We start from the raw sequence: 23,415 nt of genomic DNA, 5'->3' as shown, positions 1-23,415 counted from the left end.
CTCAGTCATGATCTCCAGGTCCTGGGATTGAGTCCCATTGGGGGTGGGGGTTCTGCTCAGCAGGGAGTCTCTTCTCCCTCTTTCTCTGTCCCTCCACCCCTTCCCACTCCCCACTCATGCTTATGCACACACTCTCTCTCTCTCAAATGAATACATAAAATCTTAAGAAAAGAAGAATGTAGTGCCCATCTTGCTATTGTCTCTCTCCATTCCTGGTTTTGAGGGAGCAAGCAGTCACGTGTGGCAAGGAACCCAGACAGCCTCTAGGAGCTGACAATGGCCTCTAGCTAGCAACCTGAAAGGGCCTCCAGCAGCAAGCAAGAAAATGAGGCCCTTCGTCCCAAGCTACGAGAAACTTAACCCTGTCAACAACTCTGTGCTCTCAGAAGTCAATCCTTCCCCAATTAAGCCTCAGTCTGTGGTCCTGGCTGACAGCTTCATGAGACCCTGAGTTAGTGGACCCAGCAAACCATGCTTAGGCCCATGATCCACAGAGACTGTGAGATAATAAATATTCATTGTTTTAAGCTCTTAAGTTTGTGGTCGTTGGTCACACAGCTGTAGATAACGAATAGAGGGCTACCCTGGGAAGTCTTCTCTTTTTCTTTTTCTTTTTCTTTTTTTTTAAAGATTTTATTCATTAATTTGAGAGACAGAGACAGAGCATGAGCAGTGGGAAGGAGCAGAGGGAGAGGGAGAAGCAGACTTCCCGCTGAGGAGGGAGCCCGACGTGGAACTCAATCCCAGGACTCTGGGATCATGACCTAAGCCGAAGGTAGACGCTTAATCGTCTGAGCCACCCAGGTGTCCCAGTGCTGGGAAGTCTTGATGGAACTTCTGGTCATTGGGAGAGTTGAGGGCAGCTAGCAGGTGACAGAATATTGGGCCACAGTGGGAGTGGGAGGAGGGCAGCCTGAAGCTGGTGATAAGGGCTACCTTTTACCAAGAATGTACTATATGCCAAGCAAAGCGCTACATGTTTTACATAAGCTAGCTCATTTAATCCTCACCCACTCCCAGATGTGAGGACTCCTACTGTCCCCATTTTACAGATGAGGAAACTGAGGTGCAGAGAAGTTAAGCATCTTGCCCAAAGTCACACAGCTGATATGTGGTAGAGTTGGAACTCAAGCCAAGAAGGCTTACTGCATTGCTCCCCCACGCACCCACCGCACTCCCCTGTTATAAAGTGTTCAGTTATGTGACTTTAAGACCGAGGGCGCTAGGATGTCAGTATAAGGAGCTGTGTTCTTTGGGCAGCGGGAGACCTCGATTGGAGGGGCAGAGGAGTGGCCCCATCCGCTGTATGTGCTGGAAAGCCCTCTCTGACAGGGCAGTAGGGAGGGTGGGGAGGCAGGCTATGGAAAGACTTGGGGGCTGGGGCAGTTTGTGGAGGATGGAGGTGTCAGAGGGGACATCTGGAGCCAGGTGTCTACAATGGGCTGGGGGGTGGACAAGAGACAGAGCCAAGATGCTGATAAAGAGCCACCAAGGCCAGCAAGCATCTCTGGGGTCAGGACTGGATTGAAGTGATCCCGTGTGGTCAAGCCTTGTCCCCTCTCAGGGAATACTGAGGCTGAAGGAGGCTGGCCTCTTGTCCACAGCCTCCAGCCAGTACCAGGGCCTGTTCTTCTCTACTCCTCCAGAGGCTCCTGGGAAGTGCATTCAAGGATGCATGCACCAGGGGCAGGCATAGCCAGTGTCCCAGGACACAAACCCCACCCCCATCCCTTGGGACTCAGGCTTGGCCCGGGTCCCCTTGGGCTGTCCCTACAGCTTCCACAGCCCCCACCAGAAATGCCACAACCCCGGACATGGACACGCATGAGCCAGGCTTAGGGCAAATGTTGCAACTCATTTTTTAATCTGGAGATTTACAAACCTCTAAGACATCTGGGCTGCTGAGCCTCAAGGTTGCTGATCCCACACTAGCTAATGAGGGCAGTGGCTTCCAGCTAGAGGGTCTGGCAGCTGGCACTTTTGCATCTCGCTGTCCTAAAGCCAAGATGCAGACTGGTGGCCGGACCGGCTCTCCCAGTGTTGCCCACATGAGGAAATGCCCGAGGGCTCAGCACTGTGGAGCTGGGGCCCAGCCTGCCTGCCTGCTCATCTCTGTGCCTGGCCTGGCCTCCCTTCTTACCGTCCCGCCCTCGCGACTCTCCAGCAGTGGCCTCACAGAAACGTACTGTGTCTCCTGCTGGCGCAACCCTCCACCACCCCGCAAATCGCACTTGACTCTCACAGGCCAGTGTCCTAGCGACTTCAATTAGCAATAATCGCGCCTCGGATAAACCTCATTGGCTACGATACTGCCACTGCGCAAAGCTCCTAGCGACTTCTTCCTGAAGCCCATCAAAAATGCCCTCTCTCTTTTCCCTAAGGTTCCTCAGCATTCTGGTGGCCCTTACTGCACTCACCTTCCACAACAGCACTATCGCCAGGTTGCTTTCCTTCCCAACTGAGCTCCCTGCCCAAGGCGGGGCTGACTTTGCTCAGCTTTGCTGTTGCCTAGAAGCCATGAGGGTCAAGAGGCTAGAGTTCCCCACCCAGCCCCAAGGTCTGGATGCACACGTTCTAGAATTTCTTCCAACCTCAGCGGTACCAACAACAACCAGTCCAGGCAAGGAAGGGATCTCCAACGGGGTCCATGAAGCCTGAGAAGGCGACCCATCTTGGGTGAGGCTCCCCAAAGACAGGGCATTTTATCCCTGGGTCCACTGACCCCCAAAGAATACATAAATAGAAATCAGGGGGTCCATATTTTAGGGTGGGAGAAGATGACAACTTTATTCCCACTAACTTTTAACTGAAATTCAGCATTTTCTTCCACTATGCATGTAGGCAAGAACACACAGTGGTACCTGCAGAAGCTGTGACTTAGTCACCAACAGAAATCCCAAATACTCGCATTTCACTTCCCCACCAGTAGAGAGGCCTCAAAATGTCACCCACTCTCATCCCTGCTTTAAAGTCACAATCCTCTCGGGTGCCTGAGTAGCTCAGTGGGTTAAGCCTCTGCCTTCAGCTCAGGTCATGATCTCAGGGTCCTGGGATCGGGGCCTGCATCGAGGTCTCTGCTCAGCTTCCTCCTCTCTCTCTGCCTGTCTCTCTGCCTACTTGTGACCTCTCTCCCTGTTGTCAAATAAATAAATAAAATCTTAAAAATTAAATAAATAAAGTCACTATCCTCTCTCTCTCTCAAATAAATAAATCTTTGAAAAACAAATTTTAAAAAGGGGCACCTGGGTGGCTTGGTTGGTTGAGCATCCCACTCTTGGTTTCGGCTCAGGTCGTGATCTCAGGGTCATGAAACAGAGTCCTGCATCAGGCTCCACACTCAGCGGGGAGTCTGCTTCAGATTCTCACTCTTCCTCTCCTTCAGCACCTCCCACACACTCTAAAATAAATAAATAAATAAATAAATAAATAAATCTTTAAAGAATATTTTAAAGTCACTGTAGCTATTGAGCCTGTCACTAGGTCTTGTCATTTGATACGTGAATTAAGAAATACAGGGAACAGATGATGACAACACCAATCTGTTTTTTATTTCAAGTGAGTTCCTTTGCAATCCTTTATATTTTTAATGCTTTAAAAATATCACCGTAACCAGAGTCCACAGGCTTCACCAGAGGGTCCGTGGCAGTGACAAGGTTCCAGCCCCTGCCATGGAGTGACCCCCACTCTCCAAGCGGTGACCTCCAGCCTAGAGGGGTCCTCTTTCAACCCTTGTGGAGAGGGACCAGGAGTGCTAGAAATGAGCATTCTGTGATGGGAGCTGGGAAGTCAGACTAGGAGAAGGCTTTGTTCCCTCTCTTCCTTCCACTTACCTTTTTTAACTTGTACTCTGGCTTCCATTTCTGAATGTTTCCATTATGCCCAGCATGGATCTTGGCTGAAGAGGATCCCTAGCTGGATGGAGTGGAAGGTGAGAGCCTGAGGGGAATGTCTATGGTCCCCTGGACTGGGGTTTTGGTCCCACAGGGAAGCCCTCAATTTCCCAGTTGGGGGCAAGGGACTGATCAAGCCCAGGGGTTTCCTGGAGGTGGTCCACATCGGCTGTCCTTTAGGGCTGGTGAGACAGGGCCAAGAAGTAAGCCCCAGGACAGGAACTGGAGCAAGGCTACAGGGCCAAGAAGTAAGCCCCAGGACAGGAACTAGAGCAAGGCTACAGTGCCAGCTCTAAGGAGACAGGGACTAATAGCAGCCCTTCAAACCTCATAGCCCAGATAGATCCCTGTGCTCAGGCACTTTGGGTAGCAGGCAGGCAAAATCAGCAGGCTATCTCGGTCAAAGATGCCGCAGTGGCTCCCCAAACTGTTCTCTACTTCTTCTATGGTGGAGCAGGTGCTTTGGGGGTCTGTCCTCTGATCACAGCCACAGCTGTGGTGGACAGTCCTGGGTAGGCTCTTAGCATCCCACTTCCAAAGCACAGAGATCTCTCCCTTTGCCTCAGCGCTGTCTCCAAAGCCATGGAGCCAGGGGATAGGGATGGGGGGAATTGGTAGAGTTAGGAAGTACAGGAGAGTTATTTCCCAGGTTGGAGCCCACATCAAATGCCCCAGCTTCCAACCTCCAGCATGACCTCTCTGGGAGGTCTTTGCTGAGCTGAGCCCCTATCCCCTAAAGCAGAGACCTCAAGAGCCAACTCCCTGCCCTCCTCCTCCAGCCCCATAGGATCACCTCCCAAATAAACTGCACCCAACTTTCCTGCCTGTGATGGTGTGGCAACTCCAGTGGGTGGCTGCATGGCTCCTAGATGGGGACTGGTCACCAGAGAGACCAAGCCATAATTAGAAACTTGAAATTTTCAGCCCTGCCCACCATGTTCTTAAGAAGGAGCACTGAGGGACATCTGGGTGGCACAGTCAGTTAAGCGTCTGACTCTGGGTTTCTGCTCAGGTTCTGATCTCAGGGTTGTGAGATCGAGTCCCACGTCGTGCAGAGTCTGCTTGAGATTCGTTCTCCCTCTCCCTCTGCCCCTCCCACTCATGCTCTCTCTCCCTAAAACATAAATAAATAAATCTTAAAAAAAAAAAAAAAAAACGAAGGAAGGAAGGAGCACTGAAAATGGAGTTAATGATCCATCAATCATGCCCAGGTGAGGAGCCCTCCGTAAGAATCCCAAAAGTACAGGGTCAGGACAGCTTCTGCGTTTGCAAATACATCCACGGACCCATAGGGTGACAACTCCATGGGGACAGAAGCTCTTGCCCTTGAGACCCTCCCAGGTCTTGCCCTATTTATCTCTTCCTCTGGCTGTTCATCTGAATCCTTTGTCGTATCCTTTAACTAACTGGGGAAAGTGTTTCCCTGAGTTCTGTGAGCACTTCATCAATTTAATACAACACAAAGACAGGGCACAGGAACAGGTGATTAGAAGAAGCTGAAGTGACAACCTGCACTGGGCAAATTGGCATCGGAAGTGTGGTGGGTGGTCTCGTGGGATGGAGCCTTAACCAGTGGGATCCAAGGCTATCTTCAAGTGGAAGTGACAGACCAGAGTTAAATCGTAGGACACGCAGCTGGTGTCACAGAATTGCTTGGTAGGGAACCCCCCCCTCAACACTGGTGACCAAAAGCATCCGAAGGGAAGTGCTCCGCTTGAGTAGTAAAGGAAACCCACAAGGAGTAGAGGACTGGGGTTTTCCCTACTGACGAGGGAAAAACTGGCTTTCTCTATCCACTGTCCCAGGTTCTGCTCTCAGACTCACATTAAGACAGTAACGGGGGCGCCTGGGTGGCTCAGTGGGCTAAGCTTCTGTCTTCAGCTCAGGTCATGATCTCAGGGTCCTGGGATCGAGTCCTGCATCGGGCTCTCTGTTCAGCAGAGAGCCTGCTTCCTCCTCTCTCTCTGCCTGCCTCTCTGCCTACTTGTGATCTGTCTGTCAAATAAATAAATAATATCTTTAAAAAAAAAAAACAAAAAAAGACAGTAACGGAATTTTGAAGTAAAGGCACATGCTTGCCCCCATAAAGACCACATTTCCCAGCTGCGCGTTACACTCCGTAGGCTGTGACTAAGTTGTGGCAAGTGATATCCCACAGAAAGCCCGAAAGCATGTCTCCTCAGGGGACTGGGTTGCCTCCAGGTCACTCTGTCACCAGGAAGGAGTGCTCTGTCCTTCCTGCTGAGTGGAGAGCAGAAGTGGTGGCGAGCCACCGTGGGCCATGTAGACAAGGATCTTCACTTCCTGTGTGCAAGCCACTGTACAGCCTCCTCCCACACTGAATTGGGAGTGGCCGGTATGACCCATAGAATATGGCAGAAGTGACTGGGTGTGACTTCCAAGACTAGTTAGAAGAGGCACGGTAGCTTCCTCCGTCTTGGTCTCTTGGACCCCTCACCCTGGGGGAAGTGAGACACAGTGCCTTGAGGATCCGCCCAGCAGCACTGTGGACTGTCGGGGGTGGGGGTGGTAGTTTGGGAAGGATGGGGGAAGGGAGGAGATGACTGCAGCCCCATGAGTGATCTCAAGCCAGAACCATTCGGCCAAATTGCTCCCAAATTCCTGACCTGCAGAAGCCAATAGAGACAATAAATGATTTCCCTAAGCCACTAAGTTTAGGGGTAATTCGTTAGACAACATAGGATAACTATTATGGGTGAGTTGCATCCCCCCAAAATTCATATGCTGAAGTCACATTATTATTTGGAGACAGGGTCTTTACAGAGATAATCGAGTTAAAATGGGGTCATTGGGGTAGGCCCTAACCCAATATGATTGGCGTGCTTATAAAAGGGGAAATTTGGAGACAGACACACCCACAGGGAGAGCACCAGGTGATGACAAAAGCAGAGATTGGAGTAATACTTCTCCAAGCCAAGCAATGCCCAAGATTGCCAGCTGCCACCAGAAGCTAGGCCAGAGGCATGGGACAGAGTCCCTCTTGCAGCCTCAGAAGAAACTGACCCCAAAGAAGCCTTGACCTCAGACTTCCAGCTTCCAGATCTGTGAGATGATAAATTTGTGTTGTTAAAGCTACCCAGTTTGTGGTCCTGGGTTACTAATGGCCATGACTGACCAAGCTAAAAGCCAAGGGACGGCAGGGCAGCCAAATGGAAGGATCCTGGGCCCTTAACATTTCAGGAAGGACCTCCATACCAGCTCTGGCTTCCACGTTCCAAAGAAACAAACTTCCATCTTATTTAAGCCACTGTTCTTTTGGTCTCTATCACATGCAGCCGAAGCTATATCCGAATTAATCCAGCACGGACAACTTCCTCCCCATATGAAAAAATATCAATAAAAAATTTAAGAAATAAATAAAACTTTCTTCCCACTTGTCCTTCCCTCTCTCCACCGCTCATATGGAAATGATTCCCGCCAAATAAGTAAGTGGAAATTTGCATTCTCATCCATGGGAAGCCTGTCTGCTTTCCACACGCAGACTCTTAGCGTTTCTTCCTCATGACAGGCAGGTGGGATTGGGCTGGAGAAGACGCCGAGAGCCAACTCCCCACTCTCCTCACCATGAAAGGGCAGCAAGTCCAGGCAGAACTAAGGGAGAGGCACCGGGGACCACCGGCCCTGCCCACCGTATGGAGATGCAGCAGAGCCTCTCACTATTAAAAAAGAAAAAGTACCAGATGCAGGAGAGGCTCCAGAGATCAGGAACAGAGACCAACATGAAGATTTAGAGGCAATGCATCTCTCGGTCGGAGCTAAAACAAGCCACAGGCACATTTCACTGCCCCCTGCCCCCCAAGGGTGGGCTTTCGTCCTCTGCTCTCCCTGAACGATTTGGGCACTAGGGGCAGGCGGGGTTGCAGTACCAGAATTCTTTCTGGTTCCTGTGACACTGGCTTAAGCCAAGAGGAGTGTATAGCTCAGAAACAGAGAAGTCCACGGAGAGACGAGCTTTCGGTACAGCTGGATCCAGGAACTCAAATAATGTCATCCAAAATCATCTCACCATCTCTTGGATCTCATTTTGTGTGTACTGGCTCAAATCTCAAGCAGGTAAATAGGGCCACCACAGCAGAGGGCTTATATTTTCCTAGCGTAATAGCCAAAAAAAGCTTCCTTCTTTCCTAAAGTTCTGGCAGAGTTTCCAGGGCTGATGCTCATTGGCTCAGCTTGAAGCATGCGACCATCAGCTTGGCTCTCATTGGCCAGGTCTGGATCAAGTACCCACGCCCGGAGCCAGAATGGCCGATGACCCCATCCAACCACTGAACCGCATAGGCCAAGAGTAGAGAAGCTGCGGTTTCCACCCCAATAACCAAGGGGTTGTTACCAGCAAGCCGAGCAAGCCGCTGGATGATGATGGGTGTGTCCTACATGGATGTTTTCTCACACCGACGGACGATTGAGGAAATGACTGCGGCCGCTGAGTGGCCAACTGGTGCCAGGCGAGAGCAGCCTGGCCATGGTAAAACACAGCCAGCCCCTCCATGTCACGGGGGGACCAAGACGCCAACCAGGCTCTGGCCCCAGGTGAAGCCAGTTGACACTTTCCCTAGACGGGGGGTGGGACACTTTTTTTAATACATGCAGTTCTGTGCTTTCCTGGGGCAGAACTCCCCTCACAGTCCTCTGGTGGGGCCGGGTTACCTCAGATGTGGTCTCAGTTCGAGCCCACAAGGCCTCTGCTCTCTGGCTCCTTCCTGTTCCCCCACGGTAGGTTACACATGCGCGTGCACACAGGCGTACGCACACTCACACACTCCTCCTCCATCACCCCTCCCTGGTCCTCCACTCCCTTCAGTGCATGGTTCCCACTGAACCCCTCCCTCTAGTCTGCACCACCCCAAGAGTCCAAGCCTGGCCTGCAGCCCCCACTTAGACTCTAACTCATCCCCATAGAAGATTCTGGTCTCTCCAACCAGCCTGGGGGCTCCCAGGGCGGGGGCTGGGTTTCCTCCTTGCTTCCTCTACCCAACCAAATCCTCCTCCTTCAAGGCAGAGGATAGACATGTCACGTATAACCCAAGGGGAGATAAATAGTCTCATTCGTGGAACCACCATGAACTGAGAGCTAATAGTCAAGCCAGGGTGGCTTCTCAGAGGCAGCAGCAGATGTCAGGGTTTACTTGGACTGCAGCAGAGTTACTGAAGCTCCCTGGACCCCTGTCCCATCCCAGGCAAGAAGAGACCTAGGAGCAGATACAGCTGGCAAGCGACTTGGGCCTGGGCAGGATCCAGGATAAGGAGGAAGTGAGAGAAGCTTGCGTAGCTGAGGTTATTTTTACCCAGACCTGTGCAAACAGAGGTGTGGGCTGGTCCGGCCAGTTTTCCCCTCCCTGGTGCCTGGCCTCAAAGTGTCTAGCCAGGTCAGCAGCAACCCCTGAGTTGGGAGCCAGAGGGGAAGATGCTCAGAGGACTGCCCCCAGGTGCCCCCAGGCTCCCAGCTTTGAGGTTCTGTCCCTCAACCGGGACCTGTGGCTCAGCAGCTCCCACACCACCTGCCTGTGGTGAGCCACACACTCTCACTCCCTATGGCAGGCAGTGTGGATTGCAGCAGAAGCTAAGCCAGGGGTCAGCCTGGGTCAGAAGTCAAGCTGAGCTAGGGCCTGTCATCAGACTTAGATATCACCCTGGGGTCATGGGTCACTCTGGGCTGGGAGCCATGATCAGTGTCAAAGGTTAGTCTGGATCAAGACCCATAATAAGGGTAAAGGGTCAGACTGGGGTCAGGGATCAGTCTGGGGTCATGCGTACTCTGGGTGGAGGCCCAGAACTGCAATTAGAGATCAGCTGTGGTCAAGGGTCAGCTCTGGCCTAGAGTCACGACGAATAGGTCTAAGCAGAAACGGCCTAGAGGAGCTCCGTTTCTCTTGCTTACCAGCCTTCACTGACACCCACTCTGGACCTGTCATCCCCAGCAGAGGCTCCAGAAGTCTTCCCAGAAGTGATGACTGATACGAATTCAAGCCCAAAAGCATGAGAAGGTCACCTCCAAGCAATGGAGCAAGGCGTGGAGGAAAACATTCCTGGCAGAATGAACAACCCAGGTAAGGCACTGAGGCACAAAAAGCATGGCGTTCTAGAAGGCTTGGGTGGTGCAGGACCAGCCTCCAAGGTTGGGCTAAGGAGGGGGAAGACAGGTTTCCCCTAGAGCCATGAGAAGGTGGCATTAGAAAGCTGAGACGCAGAGGGTAGCATCAGCTATCGGTTTTAGGGAGAATCATGGGGGAAAGTAGACCAGGTTGGGACCCAGGAGTTGGAGGCGGAGAGCTCTTGGATTCAGGACAGATACTTGGGGAAGAGCAATGCCAATGGAAGGAACAGCCAGTATAAAGACCAAAAAGCAAGAATGGGCTAGCTGTGAGTTCTTGGGAAGGCAGGGAGTCCAGCGTGATAGGAGAGAAGGCCAGAAGGGGAAGGATGACAACGGGGCACTCACTTAGGGTCCGCAGGCACCTGGAACTGCGGAGCGACAGGGTCTCGTTTGTTTTCAAATGTATTTTTAAATCATCAGTCTTGGAGAGATTAAGTTAAATAACAGCACAGGGATGCCGTTGGCACACTTGGACTGTGGGAAGCAGGTGGACAGGACCAACCCCGTTTCTTCCAAAGAGAGTTTGCAGAAGGAGAGAGGGAGGCACCTCTATACGAAATTATAACATGTGAACCTGATTTAAACAAATGACTTTTCTTTTTTAAGCATTTAGGGGCACTGAGTTGGTTAAGCGCCCAACTCTTGATTTCAGCTCAGATCGTGATCTCAGAGTCAAGAGATCAAGCACCGTATCAGGCTTCATGCATGATAGAGACTGCTGAAGATTTTTTCTCTCTCTCCCTCTCCCCTTCTTGTTCCCATGCCTCACTGTCGCACGTGCTCTCTCTCTCTTTAAAAGAAAAAAAAAGCATTTATAAGGCAAAAAATAGAATTAAATACAACTGAATATTTAATGCTATTAAGGAATGGAGAGTTAGCTGTAAAATTGTATTGTGCGGTCATGCTACTGAGGTCATTCCTTTGGAGAGACATACTGAGATATTCAGATAAAATGATAGATCTGTGATTTGTTTCCAAATGATCGAGGTTGGGGTGGGGACACAGGGAACGAACTAAGTGAGGGGGGAAACAAGGAAGCTGATTACATTATTTTATCCACTTTGTATATTTTGAAACTCTTCTTAATAAATTAAAAAAATAAGAATAATCAACCTGGCTGCTGAGATTGGAGAGTGGGGAGCCAGGGAGAAACTGGAGGTTATGAGAAAGCTACTGTCCTGGGCAGGGGAGGGACGAAATGCAGAGGAACTGATGAAACAGGAAGGGGGGTAGCAGGGATGGGCTTGCCAGAGAGGACTTCCCTTTACAAGACTTCCCCAGTCTCCAGCATTTGGCTTCCCCCTCCTGCCCAGCTCATCCCTTTCCTCCCTCCCCTTCCCTCTGCCTGCCTCCTAACCGCAGTACCCCCCTCAACACACAACCTTGCTCGTTCCTCCTCCCCCATCTCTCCTTCCTCAACTCTCTTCCTCCCACCTCCCTTCTCCTCCAGCTAGCATCTTCCTGGCCTGGTTCCCAGCCCTGCGCAGGTGGTCCCGCCCAGCTGGTTCTTCTCTGCATTGGGGATGCCAGTCACCAGCCCCCCTCCAGCCTCCCAGGCCTGTTCTCCCCCTTGCCGAGGGCTACCCCCTCTCCAAGTGTCTTCCAGAGAAGAAAGGCTGGTGCAGAAGCTACTCACAGCTCCTGGAAACAGTCACCTCAGCAGTTCTGGCCCTGCTTGGGAGGGGTGGGGTGGGGCCCAACTTGGCAAGGAGACCATGACAAGGTTTTTGCTTTCTCCCTGGAAGGGAGTTTCTCTCTTGGGCAGATGATGTCTCCCAACAGGGCAGGGGTGAAACTAGGAGGGAGCTGACCCTGCAGGGGGGAGGAGAAGAGGAAGACTTCCTTGGGATTCCCTGGGACTGCCTTCCTGGAGCAGCACTAAACTCCCCCGCTGCACCTGCCATTCCCCACCTCAAGAAGGGGACTGTTCTCTATACTGGGAGGCTGGACCCCGGACAAAAGACCCCCGGGCCCCACCAAGATTCTCGGGCCCCAAAACCTCAGCACCACGAAGACTGGGCTAATAAGAGAGTTCTGGAATCAACCAATAAGGCCCAATAACCAAGGGGCATAGAGAAGGAAAGGGCTCCCTAGTACTCTCCCAGCACCAGGCACTGGGGAACCGAAGAAAGGCCGAAGTTGTATTTTCTACCAATCTGGTGTGATGAGGGGATCAAGTCAATATTAATTTTAATTCGAAGAAAATAAAGACAAGCTGTATTTCATGGACCTGGGCCTTTGGGGACTGAGAGTCCCACCCACATGAAGGGGAGGGCAGGGTGGGGGGGGCTTCCCGGGGAGGCCCCAGCTGGTTAACACCAGACTTCAGACCTCAGACCCTGCCCAGGAGCAGTGCACCAGCCTACTTCTCAGCATGTGGGCTGCCATCGGGTCTCTGTACCCGATGCAGAGGGATGCAGAGGGCCTGGGAACCCTGATATCACCTGTTGCCACAGGAAGGGTGTTCACACACAGTCCCAGAGAAATCAGAGGACAGAGCCTGGGGTTGGGGTTCTGATAATAATCACAGTAATAAAGATGATAATAAGATGCATTTAAGGAGTATGGCTATCCACCTGTGGGCAGAGTCAGGCCGTAAAGACCCCAGAGGCCTCCTTGCTATGGCTGGGGCTGGGAACAGAACAGGGACCAGAGACAGGCTGCCCCCACCTCCTCTAGGTCCCTTGCTCTGTCTGCCCAGTCTTCAGCCACAGCCCAGCCCCAGTCCCGGAGCCCACCCTTCAGTCTGGAAGTCACACAGTGGCTGTAGCCAAGGCCCCAAATCAGACCGAAGGTCCCGCCGATGGGACAAAGGAAGCCAGCTGGATGCTCTCACCCCAGCCCTGCAAGGACCAGGATAATGGTTGTGCCTGACATTTTCCAGGCCAGGGTTGTGCTCTGTCTTCTCTGGCCCACATCAGCTCAAATTTGGGCCCATCCCTTTCTGGGAACACCTGGTTCACCAATCAGCCTCCATGTGACCAGCCGGGGTTTCCTCCTCCTGTCTCAGCTCCCACCTGGCAGGTGAGACTGGCCTTTGCAGAAACACCTCCTGGGCCCCCAGGACCCCTACCTCGCCAGGCAGTGGCTGGCAGGGTCCTATCTGAGGCATGTCGGCTGACTACAGGCCTGCCCCCTCCTTTCCCCACCCCAGCGGCCATGGTGTGCCTCCCTTGTCTCCATTCCTGCTTCTATGTGTATGTGGAATGTGAAATAAACATTAAATGTGAAATTGAATTACATATTAACATAATTCATAAAATTCTTTATTTATTAACATCCAGCAAATTATAAAACAGAATTATCGTCGTCTTCTCTGGTGTTCTCCATGCCTTGTTTTATTATCAGCATGATGATACCCCATAAAATATCTTGGAAAACAGTCTGTCTTCTTTGCTGCTGTCGAGCAGTTTGATTACATAAAAATCATCTGTTCCTTACAGGTTTCAGAATTCTCCTATAATAATCCCAAACATCTTTCTGATAGACTGAACATTCTAATAATATGAGCTATCTCTCTTAAACTTTCCTTCTTAAATTCTCCTTCATTCACATGGACTGTGGCGATCAGTGTTTGTAATTATTCCTGATCTTTGATGCTGTGTTTTTATTCGCCACGTATTCTTGTCCCTAACCTACCCTCCTTCCGTACATATGACCTTTTATTGATTTGGTAGAGTTTTCTTAATTTTTCCTTCTTTTAGCTGTTTAGGAGTTACATAGAGATCTCTGGGTTTTTTTTCAACTGATACCCTTACATTTTTAACACACACACTAATCTCTCACGACATCAATTATGTTACTTACCCCCCATGTCTATCTTGTCTCACCACATTATCTTCCATTTCCAGAATTTCTGCCTGAGATCAGCTACACACCGATGCACAGGAACACAGGGCTGGGAAGTGGGGAGGTGATCTCCTGTGGGGGTTAGTCTGAGCTCTCCCTGGGGTGGGAGTGCTCCAACCCCTACAGGAGTCTACTACCTAGCAATGAGCTCTGAGAGATACCCTGGGACTGTGGTCCTGGGTGCCCTTTATGACATTCGTTCCCTCTTAGCCCCTAGTTACCCAGAACCTTGCCCCCGACTCCACCTCCCAACCAAGGCCTATTCTCAGACACACTAGCTGGGAGCAGATGTGCCTACACACAAGGACACACAGTCACATGCCCTTGTAGATGGACACGCTCACGTGCACACACATTCACAAAGACGTTACAGTAAGTATTTGACCAAGAGACTGACTGCTGTTCGAGAACAAATGGGCGGGGGGTCATCCCTTTCTAGAGTCTCCTAGAATCACCACACCATAACCCACATGCCAAGTTGCACAATGACAGACTACTGAGGCCTGCACTGAACTGAGCCTTAGGATTTTGAAGAAAAGAGTTCCTTCTCCAGTCATCTGTCTGTGGGCCCAGCCTTGGCTCTCCCTGAGAGTAAGATCTGTCTCCTCTTTCTGACTTCCTCTGGGAGCAAGAGTGCTCCCACCCTCTTCATTTACCATGCCTTGGTTCCCCCTCTGTGATAGCCTTCAACGTGCATCCCTTGGACCTCCTCTCAAGAAAGAACTCGCCATTCAGCTGTGAGGAATGCAGGGAGCTGCCAGCCTCTAGATCTACCTATCCTTTCAGGGCCTACCGCAGCATTAGAGCAGAGGCCCTGCGCTTCCCAGACAGCTCCAGGCCATTGACGGAGCGCAGTGAAGTTACAAAGGCCTCTGCTAGAGCTCTCCAGCCGGTTGGCAGGAGCTCTGCGGTATCTTTCTCAGAGTTCCCCTGCCATCCCACCAACTTCCACTATCTTAGTTCTATCAGAGTGTCTGCTCACAGGAGGACCTGAAAGGAAACCCCTAACATTTGCACTATCTCCTCTGTTCCCTCTAAGCCCTGGCCTCCAGGACCAAGGGATGATAGAGGCCATTCCAGAACTGTTCCCCACCTATCAAGTCTGGACAATTCTCCTCCTCCCATCACCTGTACTCCTGCGAACTTTGGTTTCTTCCTAGGTCAGCGCCCCCTCCCCCAGTACCCCACCCAAACAGCACCAGGCTCCCCTAGAGGGGCGGCCTGTGGCCAAGCCTGTGACACCTCCAGGGCCCATCACTGGCCAGCACCAGTAGAGGGGATAAAGGGATGCTCTTTGCTCCCTGCTGTTAGGGAAGGGATGGAGAGAGCATTGCTTCTTTAGATACCTGTCTGGGCCCCACTTGCCCTCCCCCAAACCACAGCTGGGAGTGAAAATGCATCTTCTCATAGGAAGAATGGGCCCCGAAAGAAGGGCAACACAGAAGCCTAGAGAGGCTGCATCCACACAGCAATGTGGATGGCTCTGGAAGGGGAATCCTGGAGCAGCGACTCCCCAGGCCAGATCCCTGCCTGCCCGCCCCCCAGCCCCCATACAGGTCAAATCTAGACTGTGGTCCCCAGGGCTGCTCCCAGTCTACTGCAGAACCTCACCACCAGTGAGTTCCTGAGCTGGGAGCCTTGAAGCAGTGAGCGCACGACTCAGGGACGTGGGGAAGGACTGGGGGAGGCAAGGGTGGCACTCACTGCGGGAATGAGGCAGGCAGCCAGGAAGCCAAGCAGGCTCCAAATGAGTAACTGCAGATTCTTTCCTGCCGTGCCTGTCGTCACGGGGAATGGCAAGTGACTGCCTCTCCCTCTTTCCCCCCATCTTCTGCACCCCTGTGATTTCCGGCAGCCAGCAGCCGGAAGGGCTCTGGGGTTTGGACCACAGACAGGGGACAGATTTCAGAGATCCAGAAAGGGATACCTCAGAACAGGAATCAGTGCAAAAGGACACGGAGGAGTGCGGAGCTGCGGTCCCCTCCCCAAGCATGGACTGCTGAAACAAAGGCCAACTCCAGATGGGGAACAAAGATCCAAGTCTCTGCTTCTCACCCCCTCGGGTAGCCTGCCCTTCCCACCCAACCCTGGGCTTCTGAAATCAGCCCCCTTCCCACCAGAAGACTTCCCAGACCAGGGGACAGGTGAAAGGATGGCTTTTCCAGAAGATCCCTTAGGACTCTCAGGGGATGCCCTCTGGGCTTCTGAACACAGAACTGAATAAGCCAAAACCACTCGTAAACATGTGGTCAAATCTAACCTGGACTGAATTCTTTAAGTTTTTGTTTGTGTTTGCTCTTTTCTTTTTTCTGGCTCCTTCTTTCATTTCTGAATTTGTTTTGTGCCTTTTGATATGGAAGGAAGGGTGGGTCTCCCAGGGGAACAATTCAGAAAGAACAAAGGAGTAATTTTCATTGCAAAGAATCTGCCGGGAAAGTATTCTTCCTTAGTCACCTGCTTCCTTCCCAGGAGCCAGCTGACCGCCTGAGAGTGGAGAGGGCCTGCCAGTCACCCTCATGGTCTCTAGCCTGCCCAGGAAGGTCAAGAGGTTTCTTGTGGACCACCGTCCAGAGCAAGGGGAAAGGCAGCCCATCTCTGGTTGGGGGCCTTAAGATTCCCTGTCTCCTCCCTTCCCACCAGGCACCTGCTGGGCCAGGCTATCAGGTGGCAAATGGGGTCTGGCTCCTTCCTAATTTCCCCAATCTTCACCCCCTCACAAAGTACTTTCAAGTACCCAAGATTCTTGTCCTCGGAGAGGGCAGAACTTCAACAGATCAAGAGACAAGCTCTAATGATGGGATTTTAGCATTCTAAGGCTGGCTAGGTGGTATATGTACGTGCGCGCGCGCGCACGCGCGTGTGTGTGTGTGTGTGTGTGTGTGTGTGTGTGTGTAGAGCGAGCAAGGGTTTATGAGACCCAAAGCCCATGGATTTGCCATTCATGTCTAGGACTCCTAGGACACTGTGCCAGCAGAGGTGAATCCCCAGAACTGGAACCAAATTCCACTGTCCTGCTGAAGAACTGAGGCCTGAGAAGGGGTTCTTTTAGAGTCACAAGGGGAGGCAAGGATGCCTGGCTCCTGAGCCTAACCTGGCCCCCAGAAGTGGAGATGGCCGAGAAGCCTGAAGATTCTTCAAACACGTCCTCCACTAAGCAGGTGGGTCCCAACCCTAGAATGGCCAGGTTGGAGGCACAGGCATCTCCACTGCTCCCATGTGGGGGAAGGGTCTATGTCCAGGCTCATCTGGAAGGAGGTGGAAATTGTGGGGAGTACAATAGCTCTCCAGATCCTCCTCCTGCAAGAGCTCCCCCTGTCTTACCGACCTCTGTGCCCCAGTGCACAGCACAGAGGCTGGTACACAGCAAGCTATTAATAAATGTGCAAGGGAGAGAGGGAGGGAGAAAGGGAGAGAAGGGGGAAGCAAATGCCAGTACCCCAAATAAACCTAAGTTGGGGAGGGGCTGGCAGCTCATCCCTTTCAGGCTTTTCCCTGATTCCCCATAACTTCCTCCCATGCCAGAAAGTCAGAGGCTGGAGTTTCCTGAGCTCTAGGGAGGGAAGCCCAGGTGTGTCTGCGGGGAACTCTGAGGCACCTGCTGGTCAGCTGGAGCCTGGTGGAGATCCTTCAAGCAGCCTCGCTTCCCACTGGGAGCCCCAGTCGTGCCAGTCCTCTCCGCCTCTCCACTGGACACTGTCATCCCTTTATCACATCCATCCACCATCCACCCTATCTCTGCCACCACCAGCGCCACCTCCAGCCTAGATCACACCGTTCTGGGAAAGAGGGCAAGGCAGCCACCTGCTCTTGGTCTACAAGAAAACCTCCCGGGGCGCGGCGCAGGTTGAACCATCACCTCATTTTACGGACGAATAAAACTGAGCCTTGAGGACGCGAAGCGGAGGCAAGCTGATCCATTGTCACCCGGCGGACGGAAGCGAGGCACCCGAGGCAGGCGGCCCGAGTGCAGCCCTTTCTCTACACTTCAGCTTCCCCGGCTGTAAAACAGAGAAGGCGGGAGGAGGAGGAGGAGGAAGTCTCCCGCTTCATTTTAGGTGGGTTGTGCAGCCTGGTCAGGAGCACCGGGGACAGATCTTCCCTCCCCGCGCGGGGGCGCTGGAACTTCGGCCAGCCTCCCTCGGGAGGTGCCTGCGCCGAGACGCGCGAGAACGCGGACGTGCCATCCTCCCTAAAGCACGACACCTCACTCTCTGGTCGTGAAGGTCCCGGGAGCCCAGCCAGGGCCAAACGCGCCCTGCCCGGTCGCCTGGGCTCAGGGGTGGCACCAAGGAACCCAGGGTAGGGCCTCACTCGCGCCCTTGTTTCCCCTCGCTCGGCCTGTCGGGACGGGGACGAGCTGGGGCATTTGAAAATGGATCAAAGCACGTGCCTCACCTCTGGGTTGCTGACAGCCTAGGACCCTACGCAGGCCGCAGCCCACAGCCTGGGGAATATAAGAAGTGACAGGTCCTGTCTCATAGTCCGGCCCCCCAGCACCCGTCCTCCGAGGCGCAGACATGGGAAATGGGGAGGCTGGCAGGGAGGCTTCCCGGAGGAGGTGGCCCTGAAGGTGGACGTGGAGAGCGTCCTGGGGTGGGGCTGAGGGGGCGTGCGGGCGTGGGAGACGGCATCCAGGCGCTTGGAAACGTTGTGAGCTAAGCAGGCAAGCACGCGGCGGGTTGGGGTCTCGAGACTCCCGAGGATGCGGTCGGAAGGGGTGAGGGCTTGCGAACGCCAGGCGACTGAAGACTGACGTGGGGGGGATCCGCGGAGGGAGGGCAGGGACTACCCCCTGGCGGGAGAGTCCCCAGCCCCGCCCCACACCTGAGCGGCGGTCCCGCCTCTGCCGAGCCATTGGCCAGAGCCGCCGCCCGTCAGACGAGCCCCCGGGGCCCGCCTCCAGCCCCGAGCTGCGCGTCTTCGCGCCGGGGCCACCGCGACCGCGCCACTCTGCCGGGCTCCCCGCCGTCGACCGCGAGGTGCGCCGCCCGCCCGCCTATTCCCGGAGCCGGGCCGCCTGCCGCGGGTTCAGGGCAGACCATGCGCCCGACCAGCTCGCCGCCCGCCCGCTGGCTCTGCGTGCTGGCCAGCGCCCTCGCCTGCACCCTCGGCCCCGCGGTGAGTGCCCGCCGGACAGCGTGGAGTGCCGGCCGCCGCGGGTGGAGTGGGGGCGGCGGGAGCCCGGCCGTCTGTGCGCACGTCTGTGGAAGCGGAATGAGGGGCACGGAGCGCCGGGTCTCTCCTCCCAGTTCAGCCTCGGCCCGGATCTAGACCCGAGGGGGTGGGATCCTGGTCGCTCCTAGTCCCTCCCAGCGCTGCTGAGAGCCCGCTCAGAGCGGCGAGCTGGGACACCGGTGGAGGGGCGCCAGGAGAGAGCGTGCTCCATAAACTTGCCTTCGGTGTAGTGACTGCTCTGTGCGTGGGGCGGGGAAGTCAGCGGAGGCAGGGTGGGGGACTGTGGTCGATTGAAATGGAACGCCTGGTGGACAGTAGGTGGCAACGAGGGAGTCTACGGGAGTCGTCTTTGTGTGCTGGGCCCGTCTGGAGGTAGCGGTGGGGCGGTGTGTGTTACGTGTAGGAGTGAGGTCTCAGCAGCAGACCCAGGGCTAGGAAGGGGCTTTTGGGTAAGGTGGCTGACTGGCAGGCCCTTCCTGTGCCTTCACACTGAGCCACGCTGAAAGGTAAGAGCCCAAGGCGGAAGGTGGTGGGCAGTGAGAGGCTCTGGGTGGTGTTTATGAAGAAGGGCCAGACGTGTGCTTGAAGAAAGCTGAGCAAGGTGCACACAGCCAAGAAGCCGGGGCGTCCTCTTTCTCAGCTTCTGCTTCAACCCCACAAGATGTGTGTATGCTTTGGAGGCATGTGTGCTGGTGAGCCCCACGTGTGGCGGTGCCCTCATGTGTTGCTGTGGGTGGCTCGCCTGCAGGGCAGATGCTGATTCCGGTGGGAGATGCATGGATCATCTCCCTCTAAGACCCAGGAAGACCTCAAAACTCATGGAGTCCACCCAAGCCCATTTTACAGATGGGCAAAAGAAGTCCCAAAGACACCTGTCCCCCACTAATCAGCCCTGGACTGAGGTTGGTTTTCTCTGTCTGCCTACCCCAGGACTTGAGGAATCTGGGATTGCTGTTTAGTCGGAGCCTAACCCAAGTGGGTCCCAGGTCTAACAGCAGCTCCAGGCTGGCTGGTGGGTGGGTAGAGTATACTGATCACCTAGTCTCTTCTATCCCATGATTACCTCCCTGACCATCACCTCCACTGAAGCAGGACTCTCTGTGTTTCCATGTAGCTAATGTCTTGATATACTAGGGGCAAGAAGCTCATTGCCTGTCCTGGGAGCAGAACTTGATAATCATTGGTGGGAGCCTCCCCTCCCTCCCACCGAGAGTCATGAGACCCTCCTCCTGAGCACTCAAAGCCTCACCGGGTTCCGGCCCTAAGGCCACAGCCCCAGATCCCTAGTGTCACTTAGAGCCCCTCAGTGTCCTGGAACGTCCAGGCCTTATCCACAGCCCTCTGGCTCACCCCACTGGGTGACCACTCAAATTCTCTTTGGATGAGCCAGGGTTCTTGGGACCACCACTGATACCCCATTCCCCAGCCTTGGAGGCTTCTCAGCCCAGGGGCAGCCTGCTTTCAGCAGGGTCTCCCTGTCTTCTCAGCCACATCTGCCCCCCACCTCCTGAGGCAGTCAAAGCCGGGCTCCTCCAATGCCTACCCTCCCTGGTCCGTCTACATTTTATTCATTTAATACCTTACTCCATCACCTCCTCTAAACGGCCTTCCCTGATTGCTCCAGCCCACTTAGCCCTTCCCACTCTGACCCCACCCTTCAGCCCTACCCACCACCCAGCTTGGGCTCTTCAGACCATGACACAGGCTGAGTTCTGTCCTCCTCACTGTTCCCCATAGCACTGTGTGGGTCTGGGCCGCAGAGGGAGGAGGGACTCACCCAGGTCTGGGTGAAGGCAGCTGCGAATGAAGGGGTCCCCCATGCTTGTCCACTTCTCCCTCTTCTCCACCAGCTCCCACACCGAATGGACACCAGGCAATCCCGCTCCAGCCAGAGTCAGGGTTGAGGGGGGCTGACGTTATCAGAGTCATAAAATGGCAGCTGCAAAGTTCAGTGTAAAGACTCAAGGCCTTATCACTCCTGTTTATGGTTCCCTGACCTCAGTCAGGAAAGGCGAAATCTCTGAACAGGGAAGCAAAAAAGAGGAAAGAAAACCTCTAGTGTCTCAGAAGAGGAAGTCTGCCCCAAGGCCACCTGTCAGGCCTTCTACTGCCCCTACCCCCTGGACAGCAGGCACAGGGGCTCCTCGCTGGTAGCAGAACTACTCAGGGCAATCCCCAGCTCAGGGACGGGAAGGGTGGGTTTCAGAGGAGGAGCAGACCCAGGTCCTGCCCTGGGAAGATTCTCCGGCTAGTCAGGGAGAGCAGAGCCAGTGGCCCAGGAGGAAGAGCCCAGGGGGCTACGGGGTGCAGTTTACCAGCACTGAAGCAAGGGTCACTGAGAGGAGCAGTCAGGGAAGGCTCCCTGGGGAAGGCAGGACAATACCCTAAAGAGTTTGGACAAATGGGCCAACATTCCATGGAAAACTATAAAAGAGCCTCTTTTGGCAGGACCAATAGGCCTGATCCCAGAAGGAGGAAGAAGCCCCCAGATCCCCCCACACAACCCCACCCCCCAGAAGCTGGGATGGCCCAGGGGCTGGGAAATGTTTGTCTTCTCCTAACTCCTCTCTGAGGCAGATTGCTGCCCACCTGCTCCTGAAGGTCTCAGTCTGCCGTAGCCATCCTGCCCTAGCTATATGCTTTCAGCCTCTCCAGGGGCTGTCCATGGCTGGGCCGGCCCTCTTGGCCCCCAGCAGACCACCTTGCGGGCTTTAGGGAAACATGGCTACAGTGGGGTCAGGCCTCCCTCCTTCTCGAGCAGAATGACAACCGTAGCCACCTGGGACTCCTAGGGGACTGTGCTGGAAGAGTGAACTTCCCTCAGAAATTTCCAGCCTCCCATCCTGGTACCCTGAGTCTCAATCCTCCCTGATGTTTCTGGAGCCCATGCAACCTGGTCCTCACCTTCCTCCATGCCAATGGCCAGTTGCCCTTGAGAATATGTTTGATCTCTGTGAAAGGGTAACGGTTTCCTCATCACAAAAGGGAGGGTGGGAATCTTGGCCTCCCCGTCCCCGGTGCAGGAGAAATGGGAAGAGAGGGCTGGGCCCCCCTTCTGCGAGACTTGAGGGAGGACCAAGAGCTGTGTGACCTGGGATAGGCCATCTCTTCACTTGATCCCCAGTTCGGGAGCCCAGGGGACTTCATGAGCTAGCCAGACAATGTGGGGGTGAGGCTCCAGGCCCAGGTAGGTGAGGGGTCATCTCAGGGAAGGCTGGGAGGTAGGCAACATTATTCCTCCCATGGTGGTCAGCCTCAGGGGCAACCTAATTTAGGCCAAGCCTGCTACTCGCAGGGACCCCTCACTGGCCCCTCCAGCCAGGGATGCCAACATGGGGCCAGGGAACAAGAGGAAGCCCTGCCCCTCTCTCCTTGCCTTTGCTGCTCAGCCCTCCCCAGCTGGACTTCCCAACACAATTGTATAATGTGCCCAAAGTTGCTCACATACCTTAGATGTATTTCAGAAGTCAAAGAAACACAGCTTCATCTCTCCACCACATTATAGGTTTTTTAAATTAACTTTTTATTGTGAAAAAATGTTCAAACATATGAAAGAGAGAGACAGAGAATAATGTAATGAGCATGGAAATACCCAGTCCTTGGGTGATGTCAGCACAATGGCAGTATGGGAATGGCCACTGCCCATCCCCTCCCAGGCCCTCATTTGACAACTGATAGCCGGTAACAATTAATATTGGCATCATTTCCCTTTTTTGGCTGAAGTCTTTTAACACTAATTGTAAACGTTATGACCTTGCACCCCACGTGATTTTAAGGTGCATTCTTTAAAACCAAAGGACATTTTCCTCCAGCACTATGATACCCTTAGCACACTGAACAAAATGAATGGGAATTCCTTGATATCTGCTGTTCAGACATCCCAAACAGCGTGATTTGGTCCAGCACCCCCAGGCAGTGTGGCGATACTACTAGGAGTTAGGGTCTGACTGCAAGGATCCTTCTGGCCTGGGTTGTGATGAGCCTGTACAGCGAGCTGGTGGGTGGGTGAACATCCAGCCCTTCCCTAGATGGGGCCCCAGTCTTTATCTACACCCCTGTTTCATGTAGCTCATGATGTGAGGGTCCATGTCTCTCAGGAAGTGCCTCCCGCTATCTGAAAACAAGTTCTTCCTGCACGGCCTATCATCAGAAGAGGGCAAGAGGTCACCAACTGACTCTGTATGGAAGGCTCAGCCTTCAGTCTGCCCACACTGGTGTTCAGTGCTCAGCACGGGGCCCCAACACCAACATGCCCCCCCCACACACACCATGTGTGTAAACTGAGTCCTCTTTCCCTCCGGGGTGCCCAGGATGGCTTTCAAGAGGCAGAGGATTTAAACTGGAGCCCCTGCTGCTCCTGCTACACTGGCCATTGCCACAGTGATC

The 23,415-nt window shown here is 53.8% G+C and overlaps 1 protein-coding gene and 1 pseudogene across 5 annotated transcripts in view; one reads left to right on the top strand and one right to left on the bottom strand.

Moving 5' to 3' along the window:
* Positions 1-2,159: 2,159 nt before the first annotated feature.
* On the bottom strand, positions 2,160-2,327 carry LOC123941029 (annotated as a pseudogene).
* Positions 2,328-9,765: 7,438 nt separating this feature from the next.
* VIPR1 (vasoactive intestinal peptide receptor 1) overlaps positions 9,766-23,415 on the top strand; it is a 41,275-nt gene continuing 27,625 nt past the window's right edge. Inside the window, exons 1-4 of one of the 5 annotated variants that reach the window (XM_046001606.1) lie at positions 9,766-9,958; positions 16,324-16,394; positions 16,804-17,012; positions 17,377-17,909. Coding sequence is in view for 3 of the 5 variants with exons in the window: in XM_046001603.1 (XP_045857559.1) it covers positions 18,895-18,972 (78 nt within the window). In the remaining 2 variants the exon portion in view is untranslated. Of the gene's footprint in view, positions 9,959-16,323; positions 16,395-16,803; positions 17,013-17,376; positions 17,910-17,950; positions 18,973-23,415 lie in introns of those variants that run through there. The other 4 variants (XM_046001605.1, XM_046001603.1, XM_046001604.1 and 1 more) reach the window with 4 other exon arrangements.

The sequence above is a fragment of the Meles meles genome, chromosome 4, assembly GCF_922984935.1.
Source record: "Meles meles chromosome 4, mMelMel3.1 paternal haplotype, whole genome shotgun sequence".
NCBI classification, from domain to species: Eukaryota; Metazoa; Chordata; class Mammalia; order Carnivora; family Mustelidae; genus Meles; species Meles meles.
Note: the sequence above shows the minus strand (reverse complement) of the source record. Positions and strands in the feature narration are given on the sequence as shown.